General features: G+C 42.2%; 1 protein-coding gene across 2 annotated transcripts in view; it reads left to right on the top strand.

Moving 5' to 3' along the window:
- The window catches only part of As3mt (arsenite methyltransferase), a 40834-nt gene extending 26039 nt beyond the window's left edge, over window positions 1-14795 (top strand). For both annotated transcript variants that reach the window (XM_051199846.1, XM_051199845.1), the window contains one exon: window positions 14254-14795. In XM_051199846.1, coding sequence (XP_051055803.1) covers window positions 14254-14361 — 108 coding nt within the window. In that variant the 3' untranslated portion in view covers window positions 14362-14795. The remainder of the gene's footprint in view (window positions 1-14253) is intronic.
- The last annotated feature ends 497 nt before the right edge of the window (window positions 14796-15292 follow it).

Raw genomic sequence — 15292 nt, 5'->3', positions numbered from 1 at the left:
GGGCCTATTGGGTTATTAGTAAGGGCCAAGTTGGAAGAGTTGGAGACTCTTGAGAAATAGCTGCCCTCCAGGGGCACAAGCCACTTAAAGTTACCACATTGTCCCCTCTCTGCATTCTCTGCATTTATTTTGATTTTTATTTGAGATGGGCTTGCCTTGTAGCCTAACCTAGTATCTCTCTCTCTCTCTTTTTACGTTTGAAGGAATCTTTTTTAAAAACTTTTATTTATTTTTTAATAAATTTTATTTGAATTAGAAACACTCTTATTTTACATATCAATCCCAGTTCCCTCTCCCCACCAACCGCCCATCCCATCCCTCATCATCTCCTCAGGGAGAGTGAGGCTTTCCATGAGGGATCATCAAAATCTGTCAGGTCATTTGGGACAGGGCTTACATCCTTCCCTGTGTATCTGGGCTAAGAGAGTATCCCTCCATGGGGAGTGGGCTCCCAAAGTCCGCTTGTGCACCAGGCATAGCTACTGATCCCTCTACCAGAGGCCCCCCAGACTGCCCAGGCCTCCTAGCTGACACCCACATGCAGGGGGCCAGGTTTGGTCTTATGCTGGTTCCCCAGCTGTCAGACTGGGGTCCATGAGCTCCTACTTGCTCAGGTCAGCTGTTTCTGTGGGTTTCCCCAAAATGGTCTTGACCCGTTTGCTCATCACTCCTCCCTCTCTACAACTGGATTCGGCTCCGTGCTCAGCTGTGGATCTCAGCTTCTGCTTCCATCAGCTACTGGATGAAGGCTCTAGGATGACATTTAAGGTAGTCATCATTCTCATTATAAGGGGAAGGACATTTAAGATAGCCTCTTCACTACTGCTTAGATTATTAGTTGGGATCATCCTTGTGGATTTCTGGACATTTCCCTAGTGTCAGATTTCTCTTTAAACTTATAATGTCTACCTCTATTAAGGTATGTTTTCTTGCTCTCCTCTATCCATCCCCTGACTCAGTCTTCCTATTCCCTTATGTTCTCCTCCCCAGTTCTATTCCCCCCTCCTCTCCTGTATAAGTCCCTCTCCTCTCCCCCCATGCTCCCAATTTGATCAGGAGATCTTGTCTCTTTCCCCTTCTACAGGGGACCAGGTATATGTCTCTTAGGGTCTTACTTGTTTCCTAGCTTCTCTGGATATGAGGACTGTAGGCTGTTAATCCTTTACTCTAATATCAATATAAGAGTGAATACATACCATGTTTGTCTTTCTGTGACTGGGCTACTGTGGCGCGCCCCTGACCCGCAGGGGAAGAAGACCACCGACATGAGGATCCTTCTCTGATCACACTTTATTGAAGCACTTCTTGATTGAGGGAGAGCTGGAGATGAGGGGCACGCAAGCAAGGAAGGGAGCGGCTTATATCTAGGCAGGATGGGCGTTCCTTCCTGAAAGGACACCAGTCAGTCTGGGATTGGTGCATAGCTGTTGCCAGGTAGACTCGAGGAGGGCACGCGCCAAAAACAGGGTTGTTTACAACAGTCCTCGGTGCCATCTTGTAATGGCGAATTGTGTGGGTTCCCACAGGCTACCTCACGCAGGTTTCTTCTAGTTCCATCCATTTCCCTGTAAATTTCACGATTTCATTTTTTTTTTTTTCAGCTGAACAGTACTCCATTATATAAATGTACCACATTTTCTTTATCCATTCTTTGGTTGAGGGGCATTTAGGTTGCTTCAACTGCTGGCTATTACAAATAATGCAGCTATAAACATAGTTGTACAGATACCAATAATGTATGAATGTGCATCCTTTGAGTACATGCCTAAGAGTGAAATTGTTGGGTCTTGTGGTAGACTGATTCCTATTTTCCTGATGAACCCCCATACTGATTTCCAAAGTGGCTGTACAAGTTTGCACTCCAACCAGCAGTGAAGGAGTGTTCCCCTTTCTCCACATCCTCTCCAGAGTAAACTGTCATGGGTGTTTCCCATTTTAGCCATTCTGACAGGAGTAAGATGGTATCTCACATTTGTTTTGCTTTGCATTTCCCTGATGGCTAAGGACATTGAGCAATTTCTTAAGTGTCTTCCAGTACTTCTGGAGTCCTCATTGAGAATTCTCTATTCAGTACTGTACCCCACTTTTTAATTGGATTATTGGGTGTTTCTGTAACTAGTTTCTTGAGTTCTTTGAATATTTTGGAGAGCAGCTTTTTGTCAGATGTGGGGTTGGTGAGGATCTTTTCCCATTCTGTGGGCTGCCATTTTGTCTTGTTGACCGTGTCCCTTTACCTTACCGAAGCTTGTCAGTTTCAGGAAGTCCCATTTATTAATTGTCCATCTCAGGGTCTGTGCTACTGGAGTTGTGTTCAGGAAGCCATCTCCTGTACCAATTCATTCAAGGGTACCTTCCACTTTCTCTTCTAAGAGGTACAGTGTGGCTGGATTAAGTTGAGTTCTTGGATCCATTTGGATTTAAGTTTTGTGCATGGAGATAGATATGGATCTATCTGCAGTTTCCTACAAGTCAGCATGCAGTTATGCCAGCACCATTTGTTGAAGATGCTTTCCTCCTTCCATAGTCTAATTTTACCTTCCTTGTCAAAAATTAGGTGTGTGGAATAAAATCAAGGTTTTCAATTTGATTCCATTGGTCTGCCTGTGTTAAAAACAGGTTTTTCCCTGCCAGTCTGGTCCCATCACTGCACCAGCGCCAAATAACACACAGAGATGCTGCCTTTGATATAATGCTGTTAGCCTGTTAATAGAATATCTTATTGGCTATCTCTGTCTTAAATATTAACCCTTATCTCTTAATCTAAGTATTTCCATGTGGTCTTATCTTACCGGAGAGAGGGCTTGGACTTCTGTTCTGTCAAGTCTCTACATGTTGACTCCTACCTACTACTTCCTTGAATCTTCATTGTCTCCTAGTCCCGCCTATCTTGCTTTCCTATTGGCCAAAAGTGCTTTATTCATTAACCAACACGAGAAATATATTTACAGAATGACATCTCCCATCATACCTGCCTGTTTTTGTGTCAATACCAAGCTGTTTTCATTACTGTAGCTCTATAGTAGAGCTTGAAGTCAGGGATGGTGATGTCTCCAGAAATTCCTTTATTGTACAGGGTTCTTTAGTTATGCTGGGTTTTTTGTTTTTCCATATGAAGTTGAGTGTTGTCCTTTCAAGGTCTGTGAAAAATTGTTCTGGGATTTTGATAGGGATTGCATTGAGTCTGTAGATTGCTATTGGTAAGATTGCCATTTTTACTATGTTGATCCTACCTATCCAAGAGCATGGGGAATCTTTCCATTTCCTTCCTTCCTTCCTTCCTTCCTTCCTTCTTTTCTTTCTTTCTTTTGGTATCCTCTTTAATTTGTTTCTTTAATGACTCAAAGTTCTTATCATACAGGCTTCTCATCTGTTTGGTTAGAGTTACTCCAAGATATTTTATGTTATTTGTTGCTATTGTAAAGGGTGATGTTACTCTGATTTCTTTGTCAGCCCATTTATCATCTGCTTATAGTAGGGCTTAGGGCTACTGATGTTTTTTTTTTTTTTTTTTTTTTTTTTGCATTAATCCTGTATTCTGCTAGTTTGCTGAAGTTGTTTATCAGCTGTAGGAGTTTCCTGGTAGAAACTATCTTATCCTCTGAAAATAGTGAAAGTTTGACTTCTTCCTTTCCAATTTGTATCCCCTTTTGTTGTCTTATTGCTCTAGCTACAACTTCAAGTACAATATTGAAGAGATATGGAGAGAGTGGACAACCTTGTCTTGTTCCTGATTTTAGAGGAATCCCATTGAGTTTCTCTCCATTCAGTTTGATGTTGGCTATTGGCTTGCTGTCTATTGCCTTTATCATGTTTAGGTATGTTCCTGTTATCCCTGATCTCTCCAAGACCTTTATCATGCAGCAGTGTTGGATTTTGTCAAAGGATTTTTCAGCATCTAGTGAGATGATCATGTGGTTTTATTTTTTCAGTTTGTTTATGTGGTGGATTACATGGATGGATTTTTGTATGTTGAACCATCACTGCATCTCTGGGATGAAGTCTACTTGGTCACGGTGGATGACTTTTCTGATGTGTTCTTGGATTTGATTTGCCAGTATTTTATTGAGTATCTTTGCATCAATCTTCATGGTGGAGATTGGTCTGTAGTAGTCTTTTTTAGTTGTGTCTTTGTGTGGTTTAGGTAAGGTAATTGTAGCGCTGTGAAAATAGTTTGGCAATGACCCTCAACAATTTGAGGAGTGTTGGTATTAGCTCTTCTTTGACTTTCTGGGAGAATTCTGCACAGTAACCATGTGGCCCTGGGCTTTTTTTGGTTGGGAGACTTTTGATGACTGCTTCTATTTCATTAGGGGTTATAGGTCTGTTTAAATTGTTTACCTGTTCTTGATTTAATTTTGGTACGTGATATCTATCCTGAAAAGTGTCCATTTCCTTTACATTTTCCAATTTTGTGGAGTACAGGTTTTCAAAGTATGACCTGCTGATTCTCTGGATTTTGTAAATGTCTGTTGTTATGTCTCCCTTTTCATTTCTGATTTTGTTAAATTGCATGCTCGCTCTCTGGCTTTTGGTTAGTTTGGATAAAGGTTTGCCTATCTTGTTGACTTTCTCAAAGAACCAACTCCTTGCTTCATCAATTCTTTGTATTGTTTTCTTTGTTCCTACTCTATTGATTTAAGCCCTCAATTTGATTATTTCCTGGCATCTACTCCTGCTGGGTGAGTTTGCTTCTTTTTGTTCTAGAGCTTTCAGGTGTGCTCTTAATTCTCTAGTGTGGCTGTTCTCCAGTTTCTTCATGTGAGGCTTAGTGATATGAACTTTCCTCTTAGCACTGCTTCAGGATGTCCCATAGGTTAGGGTATGCTGTGCCTTCATTTTCATTGAATTCTAGGAAGTCTTTAACTTCTTTCTTTATTTCTTTCTTGGCCCAGGAGTGATGCAATTGAGCATTGTTCAGTTTCCATGAGTTTGTAGGATTTCTGCAATTTGTGTTGTTGTTGAATTATTATTTTCAACCTTGGTGAACCAATATGATATGAAGGGTTAGTTCAGTTTCCTTCCTTCCTTCCTTCCTTCCTTCCTTCTTTCCTTCCTTCCTTTCTTTCTTTGCTTTCTTTTTGTTTGTACCAGTTGAGGTTTGCTTTATTACCAAGTATGTGGTCAATTTTAGAGAAAGTTCCATGTGGTGCTGAGAAGAAGGTATATTTTTTGTGTTTGGATGCAATGTTCTATAGATGTCTGTTAAACTCAACTGAATCATTACTTCTTTTTTAATTATTTTTTTATTTTCTTTTTTTTATATATCGATCCCAGTTTTCTCTCCCTCCCATTCTCCCATGCCACCCACCCCATCCCATTCCCCACCCACTCCCCATGGGGGGTGATGCCTTTCAGGAGGGATCATCAAAGTCTGTCAATTCATTTGGGCTGGGGTCTACACCCTCCCTTCTTCATCTAGTCTAAGGGGTATCCCTCCATATGGAGAATGTGCTCCCAAAGTCCTTTCATTCACCAAGGATACATCCTGGTTCCACTGCCAGAGGTTCCATAGACTGCCCAGGCCTTCTAACTGGGACCCACGTTCAGGGTGTCTGGGTGGGTCCTATGCTGATTTCCCAGCTATCAATCTGGAGTCCATGAGGTCCCCTTTGTTCAGGTCAAGTATCTCTGTGGGTTTCTGTAGCCTGGTCTTGACCCCTTTGCTCATCACTCCTCCCTGTCCACAACTGGATTCCAGGAATTCAGCTCAGTGTTTAGTTGTGGGTGTCTGCTTCTGCTTCCATCAGCTACTGGATGAATGCTCTCATTCAGGATGGTTTCTTCTAGTTCCATCCATTTGTCTGTGAATGTCAAGATTCTGGTTTTATTTTGTTTGTTTGTTTGTTTGTTTTGTTTTGTTTTCAGCAGAGTAGTACTCCAATATATAATGTACCACATTTTTTTTCTTTATCCATTCTTCAGTTGTGGTGCATCTAGGTTGTTTCCAGGTTCTGGCTATTACAAATCATGCTGCTATGAACATAGTTGAACAGATTTCCTTGTTGAATGAATGTGCATCCTTTGAGTAGATGCCTAAGAGTGGAATTGCTGGATCTTGAGGTAGAGTGATTCCCATTTTCCTGATGAACCCCCATACTGATTTCCAAAATGGCTGTACAAGTTTGCACTATAACCAGCCATTTCTCCATATTCTCTCCTGCATAAGCTGGTGTTTCTGATTTAGCCATTCTGACAGGAGTTAAGATGGTATCTGATAGTTGCCTTGATTTGCATTTCCCTGATGACTAAGGACATTGAGCACTTTCTTAAGTGTCTTTCAATTGTTTTGGAGTCTTCCTTTGTGAGTTCTGTACCCCACGTTTTAATTGGATTATTTGGTATTTTGATGAGTAGTTTCTTGAGTTCTTTGTATATTTTGGAGATCGGCCCTCTATGAAATGTGGAGTTGCTGAGGATCTTTTCCCATTCTGTGAGCTGCCATTTTGTTTTGTTGACTATTTCCTTTGCTTTACAGAAGCTTGTCAGTTTCAGGAGGTCCCATTTATTAATTATCTATCTCAATGTCTATGCTACTGGAGTTATGTTCAAGAAGGCATCTCCTGTACCAGTTCATGCAAGGGTACTTTCCACTTTCTCTTCCTGTGTGGCTGGATTTATGTTGATTTATTGGATCCATTTGGATTTAAGTTTTGTGCATGGAGATAGATATGGATCTATCTGCAGTTTCCTACAAGTCAGCATCCAGTTATGCCATCACCATTCGTTGAAGATGCTTTCCTCCTTCCTTAGTATACTTTCACCTTTTCAAAATTAGGTTTGTGGATTAACATCAGGGTTTTGACCTTGATTCCATTGGTCTACCTGCCTGTTTTTGTGTCAGTACCAAGCTGTTTTCATTACTGTAGCTCTATAGTAGAGCTTGAAGTCAGGGATGGTGATGTCTCCAGAAATTCCTTTATTGTACAGGGTTCTTTAGTTATGCTGGGTTTTTTGTTTTTCTATATGAAGTTGAGTGTTGTCCTTTCAAGGTCAGTGAAAAATTGTTCTGGGATTTTGAAAGCGATTGCATTGTATCTGTAGATTGCTATTGGTAAGATTGCCATTTTTACTATGTTGATCCTACCTATCCAAAAGCATGGGGGATCTTTCCATTTTCTTCCTTTCTTCCTTCTTTCCTTCCTTCCTTCCTTCTTTTCTTTCTTTTCTTTTTTTTTTTTTCTTTTTTGGTATCTAATTTGTTTCTTTAATGACTCAAAGTTCCTGTCATTACTTTGTCATCCCATTTATCATCTGCTTATAGTAGGGCTTAGGGCTACTGATGTTTTTTTTTTTTTTTTTTTTTTTGCATTAATCCTGTATTCTGCTAGTTTGCTGAAGTTGTTTATCAGCTGTAGGAGTTTCCTGGTAGAAACTATCTTATCCTCTGAAAATAGTGAAAGTTTGACTTCTTCCTTTCCAATTTGTATCCCCTTTTGTTGTCTTATTGCTCTAGCTACAACTTCAAGTACAATATTGAAGAGATATGGAGAGAGTGGACAACCTTGTCTTGTTCCTGATTTTAGAGGAATCCCATTGAGTTTCTCTCCATTCAGTTTGATGTTGGCTATTGGCTTGCTGTCTATTGCCTTTATCATGTTTAGGTATGTTCCTGTTATCCCTGATCTCTCCAAGACCTTTATCATGCAGCAGTGTTGGATTTTGTCAAAGGATTTTTCAGCATCTAGTGAGATGATCATGTGGTTTTATTTTTTCAGTTTGTTTATGTGGTGGATTACATGGATGGATTTTTGTATGTTGAACCATCACTGCATCTCTGGGATGAAGTCTACTTGGTCACGGTGGATGACTTTTCTGATGTGTTCTTGGATTTGATTTGCCAGTATTTTATTGAGTATCTTTGCATCAATCTTCATGGTGGAGATTGGTCTGTAGTAGTCTTTTTTAGTTGTGTCTTTGTGTGGTTTAGGTAAGGTAATTGTAGCGCTGTGAAAATAGTTTGGCAATGACCCTCAACAATTTGAGGAGTGTTGGTATTAGCTCTTCTTTGACTTTCTGGGAGAATTCTGCACAGTAACCATGTGGCCCTGGGCTTTTTTTGGTTGGGAGACTTTTGATGACTGCTTCTATTTCATTAGGGGTTATAGGTCTGTTTAAATTGTTTACCTGTTCTTGATTTAATTTTGGTACGTGATATCTATCCTGAAAAGTGTCCATTTCCTTTACATTTTCCAATTTTGTGGAGTACAGGATTTCAAAGTATGACCTGCTGATTCTCTGGATTTTGTAAATGTCTGTTGTTATGTCTCCCTTTTCATTTCTGATTTTGTTAAATTGCATGCTCGCTCTCTGGCTTTTGGTTAGTTTGGATAAAGGTTTGCCTATCTTGTTGACTTTCTCAAAGAACCAACTCCTTGCTTCATCAATTCTTTGTATTGTTTTCTTTGTTCCTACTCTATTGATTTAAGCCCTCAATTTGATTATTTCCTGGCATCTACTCCTGCTGGGTGAGTTTGCTTCTTTTTGTTCTAGAGCTTTCAGGTGTGCTCTTAATTCTCTAGTGTGGCTGTTCTCCAGTTTCTTCATGTGAGGCTTAGTGATATGAACTTTCCTCTTAGCACTGCTTCAGGATGTCCCATAGGTTAGGGTATGCTGTGCCTTCATTTTCATTGGATTCAGACAGGAGTAAGATGATATCTGGTAGTTGCCTTGATTTTCAGTTTCCTGATGACTATGGATATTGAGCAATTTCTTAAGTGTCTTTCAGTCGTTTTGGAGTCCTCTATTGGGAAATCTCTATTCAGTTCTGTGTTCCACCTTTTAATTGGATTATTTGGTGTTTTGATGAGTAGTTTCTTGAGTTCTTTGCATATTGTGTAGATGGGCCTTCTATGAGATGTGGAGTTGGTGAGGATCTTTTCCCATTCTGTGGGCTGCTGTTTTTTCTTGTTGACTGTGCTCTTTGCCTTACAGAAGATTGTCAGTTTCAGGATTAATTTTAGTTCATAATCTAATTTGTTAGATATTGGGATAGCTATACCAGCTTGTTTCTTAGGTTCATTTGATTGGAAAATTTTTCTAACCCTTTACACTGAGGTATCATCTGCCTTTGAAGTTGAGGTGTGTCTTCTATGCAGTAGATGTCTGGATTCTGTCTTTGTATCCATTGTGTTAGCTTGTGTGTTTTTTTATAGGTCAGTTATGACCATTGATGTTGAGGGATGTTAATGAACATTGTTGTTTTTGTTTGTTTTCGATTTGTTTTTGGTGGTCGTATTGTGTGAATTTTCACCCCTTTCTGGCTCTTTGTTAAGTGGGATTATCTATTGCCTTTGTTTTTTTGAATGTAGTTGCTTCCTTGAGTTGGAATTTTCCTTTCAGTAGTTTATGTAGGGTTGGATTTGTGGATATGTATTGTTTAAATATGGTTTTGTCATGGAATATCTTGTTTTCTCCATCTACAGTGACTGAAAGATTTGCTGCGTATAGTAATCTGGGCTGGTATCTGTGGTTGCTTAGTGTTTGTAGAACATCTATCCAGGACCTTCTGGATTTCAGAGTTTCTGTTGTGAAGTCAGATGTAATTCTGATATTCTGATAGTTCTGCTTTTATATGTTACTTGACCTTGTTTTTTTTTTTTTTTTTTTTTTTTCCAGTCTATTTGGTGTTTGGTAAGCTTCTTGTGCTTTCATAGGCCTGTTCTTCTTTAGGTTGGGAAAATTTTCTTCTATGATTTTGTTGAATATGCTTTCTGCACTCTTGAGCTGGGTTTCTTCACCTTCTTCTATTCCTTTTATTCTTAGGTTTGGTCTTTTCATGGTGTCCCATATTTCCTGGATATTTTGTTGCATTTACAATTTTTCTTTGGCCAAAATCTATTTTCTGTAGTTTGCCTTCAACTCCTGTGATTTTCTCTTCCTTCCCTTGTATTCTGTTGGTTATGCTTGCATCTATCTGTAGTTCCTGATTTTCTATTTCCAGCATTCCCTCAGTTTGTGTTTTCTTTATTGTTTCTATTTCATTTCTCAGTTCTTGAACTGTATGAATTGTTTCCTTCATCTGTTTTTTTTTTTTTTTTTTTTTTTTCTGGACTTTCCTTGCTTTCTTTAACAGATTTGTTGATGTCTTGTGTTTTTTTTGGTTTGTTTTTTCCTCTATTCTAATTTTTTGTTTGTTTTTCCTTCCATGTCTGTAAGGTATTTTCTCATTTCCTCTTTGAGGGCCTCTATCATTTTCATGAAGTTGTTTTTAAAGTCCTTCTCTTGTGCTTTGTCCGCATTGGGATGTTCAGGTCTTGCTGGTGTGGGCTCTCTAGCCTCTAGTGATGTCATACTCATCTTCCCGTTGTTGATTGTGTCCTTATACTGCTGTCTTCCCATCCCTTCTTCAGTGGGTACAGCTGGGGTCTCTCCCTCTCTTGGTGGGTACCGGTCCAAGATAGGAATGGCAGCAGATGCTGGATGCTTTTGTCTGCTTCCAGGTCCCTCTGGGGGATTTGGTGGTGGGAGGGGTCTCCTAAACTGGTCTTGAACTGGCCAGTCCCCTGTCTCCACTTTACCAGATACCGAGGCTGCAGGTGTGAGTGCTTAGATTTAATGCCTACAGTGAATGAAATCACAGAGCACTCTGTATTCATTCCATAGGGTCAATATGCACAGCTTGGGAATAGATGGTCTTTGGGGCAGGACTTGGAGCACCCAGGCCAGATATGGCAGCAGGAGGTATTTTAAAGTATTGGTGTTCTTCAGGGACTTCCGCTTAGCCAAGCAAGATGAGCCTCATAGGGTCTGCATCTGTTGTTTTAAAGAGCTTCTCTCTCTCCACTGTAGGCAGTTTTCTGTCTAGACTACTCCAATCAGCCCTGTCCCACCAGCTACTCCCAAATAACCACACAGAGACTTACTGTTCATTATAAATGCACGGCTGATAGCCTAGGCTGGTTTGTAGCTAGCTCTTTAACTTAAATTAACCCATTTCTATTAGTCTCATTTACCTCATGCATGTGCTTTCCATCCTGCTTGCTCTGCATATCATGGCGTCTCCTCTGACTCTGCTTCTCCTGTCTAACCTTATCCTGCTCTCTACTGCTATCCACCTAGGGGCAGAAAGGTGAGCAGGGTCCTGTTTACTTCCCCTTCCATCACCACCTTGGCTACCTGGTTCTTGATCCACGAGTCTCCCACAGGAGCCCTCGTGTCTTTCCTGATAGAACATCCACCTCTCAGTGCCCTCCAGGATCGGGCTGCCTCCCGCCAGTCAGTGCCCAGCACTGACCACTCTCATGGTCTTGCCTAATAAACTTCAGTAGCTGTCCCAAACCCTGCAGAGCTTTCTGGGTTGCCTTAGAGTCCTGTACTTTCAGTGCCCACAAATCAGAGCAGCGTGTTTTTCTTTCTTTGTCTTTGAGAACTAATTAAGTTGTTAACCCATATGAGACTCGGGGCATCTGTGAACTTGGTGTGAGGCATCTCCAGCCCTGTTCCTAGTCCCAGGGAGTTGGTGGACCCATCTTGTTTTGCTATTAATGCTGGATTATGGAACTTCCTCCCTTACCTAGGAAACAGTGCTCCCCTGGTGTAGGTTTAGAGTCCTTCCCAAAGCCGAGAGAGACCCCAGACTGTAAGGAGTAAAGTTATTTCCTCCCGCCACTGGTCTTGTCCCGCCGCTGCGCCAGCCCCAAATAACATGCCAAGACTCTGTATTTGATATAATGCTGTTGGCCCGTTACTAGTTTCTTATCGGCTAGCTCTGTCTTAAGTATTAACCCATTTCTATTAATCTCCACATGGTCTTATCTTACCTGAGAGAGAGGCCTCGGGCGTTCTGCTCTCTCTGTCTTCCATCTTGACTCCTTTTCACTACTTCCTCTTTCCTCCTTGTCTCCTAGTCCCGCCTATCTTGCTTTCCTATTGGCCAACAGTGCTCTATTCATTAACCAGTATGAGAAACATATTTTCAGAATGACATCTCCCATCACCAGACTGTGCGTCTGTCTTTTCCACAGGACAGCCGGCACGAAGCAAACCCCGTCACATCTGTCACCTGCTTTCTTGCTATCTTAATCCCTCCATTTCTTTTTCCTCTCACTTTGCTTTGACCTCTCTTCTCATCAGAATTGGTGACAAACCACACCCTGCTCTGGTTATTTATGTCTGTCCCAAGTTGGTAACAGCCCGACCCATACCAGAAACACCCTGTCAGATGAGGGGAGGGAGATGGTGCGGTTCTCAAGGAGTCTTGGACAGCTTGTGTTCCATTCTGCACATGAAGATACTGGCTAAGAGTGTTTGGTCACTGCTCGGTTCGGGTGGTGTCCGTGGTCTCCTCAGTGCTTTTGTCCTGACAGGTGCCCCCTGATCCAGCCATGTCTCTGTCATGCCCGCAGTGATCCAGTTTGGGGTACAATGATTTCTTTGGTTGTAGTGGGCACTACAACAGGTGCTTCCTAAGGGCCACATGAGTTGACGCCACTGTTTATTTTCTCAGCTTTATTCACCACCAGAGAAATGCTACAGCCTCCATGTTCCAGGCTCTCACTTTTCAGACTCAGTGTGACAGTGCCTGCAGGATCCACGGGTTCTACAGCAATGTAGTACTGAGTGGGTGGGCTCTGGAGGGGACAGCTTCCTGTGCTGGCACATATGCTGTGCCTTTCTCTGCCCTCTTGACGCCTGTAAGGCAAGGCTCATAAGCAAAGAGTCACCAGCCTCCATCAGCAGGCAGCCTCAGCTTCTCCCTCAAACCCCTCTTCCCAGGTATTCTAGCCTTCCATACCCCACTCTCACTGGAAGATGACAGCTTGGACTGACTTCTCGTCTCTCTCTTTGCTGTCAGCCCACCGGCAGCAGGCGAGCATCTCACACTTGGTACCGTGTTTCCGCACTCTCAAAGGAAGGCTAGAGGGTTAGAGAGGTAGACACACACGCTGCCTCCCTCAACTTACAGCTCTCCCAGCTGTGCTTGCAGCCAGCTGGGCATCCTAATGAAACAGCTGTGTGACCTAGAGACATAGCCTTGCACTCCCTTGGAGAAGGAGCTACTTATCATTTTTGTGGAAGAATTTGATGATAAACCCTGGTGTACTGAGTGTGCAGGCAATTGTATTTGTATTTGTTCTCCATCGGTCACATGTTCAAGGCCAGCCTGGACTATAGGATCATGTGTCAAACCAAACAAGTCAATCAATGAGCTGCATCATTAAACGTGGCCACATCTGTAATGTTACAAGCAGGGTTTGTGTGGGAATGTCTTGCTGTGGCCAGTAGTAATGGTGGTGATAACATGAGCAGCAGGTGAAATAATCTAGAAGCGCTAAGTTTTATAGGACAGTCGTGTGTTCAAGGTGCTGTGTAGTCCTCACAATGGCCTCTGTGATGCTCATCCTACAGACGAAGAAACTGAGGTTGCAAGGAGACGAATTTCTTCATCCAAGATCACACAGCTAGAGATTAGAACTCACATCTGCTTCTAGAGTGGGCACCTTAATCAACATGCTGCATCCCTGCTTCTCTTTGACAGAACCACAGCGGCTCGTGCTGCAAGGGATGCTTGTTCCGTTGCCCCCGACTTCCGTTTCACTCTAGTCTCTCAGGACTAGAAGCATACATTTGGAAATGACGTTGATATGTGTTCCTATTAGTAGATGGGACACTGAAAGGGGAGAAGGGTATGGAAAATCATTTGTGTGTAGTGTATGCATGTGTATGTGTGTGCATGCGTGTATGCATATGCACACAGGAGGGCATGCCTGTGTGTGCATGTGCAGAGACTATTATCACTCTCCACCCTAGTTTTTGGAGACCAGCTCATGCAATGAACCTGCAGCTGACTGTTTTGGCTAGGCCATGTGGCCAGTGAGCTCCAGGGATCTTCCTGTCTCCACCCTCCTCAATGCTGGAGTTACAGGCATGTGCAAGCATGTCTGGCCTTTTCTGTAGATGCTGATGTCTGAACTCAGACCTCATGCTTGTGCAGTGAGCACTTTTCCCACTGAGCATTTCGCAGGCACACGGAAGTGAGGGTTCCCAGAGCCAGAAAGAAAAAAGTCCAACTCACTACCTGACCCACCTTCACATTGCTGCGGATGGGGATGGGGGAGGGGGGTAGAATTCTGTGCCACCAGACTTATCTTTAAAGGTCATCTTAATTCTAGAGCGACCATGCTCCTACAAGGTCAGGATGGTACGGTAACATTTTATCTTCCGTCTTGGGAAGTCAGCTCAAATCAGACCAAAATATCAGTGTTTGGTGTGTCAGTGCCCATTGTCCATTCTTTCTGGTTTGCCTTTTGACAGGATATAATCAGAGATCCATTCAAGCTTGCAGAGGAATCTGACAAAGTGAAGCCCAGACATGCACCTGGTGGCGCTGGAGGTTGCTGTGGCAAAAAGAAAAGCTGTTAGATCGACGGCCAGCGTGGAGCTCACTGTGTGTGCAGAGATTACAGGAAGAGGGCAAAGGCACCACAATCTAGATTACTGCAAAGAGTAAGAATGAGTTTTAGGTGTTAATCTAAAGTTCACAGCAAAGTGCCAGTTTTTCTATTTCTCTTTCAGTGCTTTGGTGCCACCTGGTGGTCAGAAGTAGAACTTGGAAGCAAAGGATCAAAGGGGAGGGTGGTGGGATAACATGGTCCTTCTGGCCTACCACAGGACACCCCTGGACTGCTCTGTGTTTACCCAGGAAGCAGAGTCCCTACTAAATTTACACTGACTATGTCAAAAGATTGTCAGTCAGATTTGGCAGGAGTAGTCTTCAGGTCCCTGTCTTCAAATCTTTTCTTTCTGTAATTGAATAAATAAGACAAATGAATAATAAATTTCACCCTTATAATTGACACCACAATGATTATCCTAGTCTGTCTTAACTGGTGGCTTTTGTCTTTTGGAAAGCCAAGAGATACAAATAGGATTCCTCCCCCTTTATAAGACAATCTGATTAAACTTTTAGGGAAATACTGGGTTTGCTTCTAGGTCCCATATTAAAGACGTTAGGAACATTAAAGGAAGGGACAATAAGTTGAAGGGACACAGAAATCTTGGTCCTTATCATCAGGAACTGATAACCCAAACTGGTGATATAGTTCAGTTGGTATAATATTTGTCAGGTATGCGTGGAGCTCTGGTACCAGGTAAAACTGGGTAAGACAGCACACACCTCAGGTCCCAGCACTCAGGAGGCAGAGGCAGGAGGATCAGAAGCTTGAGGTCTTCCCTCCTCAGCTACAGAGTTTAAGGTCAGCCTGGAATACTCGGTCTCAAAAACAAATAGCAACCTTCAACAATGGAAGGATTTGATAAGAAAATCTTGTTTGTTCTGAGCTCCAGGCCAAAG

The sequence above is a fragment of the Phodopus roborovskii genome, unplaced genomic scaffold, assembly GCF_943737965.1.
Source record: "Phodopus roborovskii unplaced genomic scaffold, PHOROB, whole genome shotgun sequence".
NCBI lineage: Eukaryota > Metazoa > Chordata > Mammalia > Rodentia > Cricetidae > Phodopus > Phodopus roborovskii.
The sequence above is the reverse complement of the archived record's forward strand: the minus strand, read 5'-3'. Positions and strand labels throughout refer to the sequence as shown.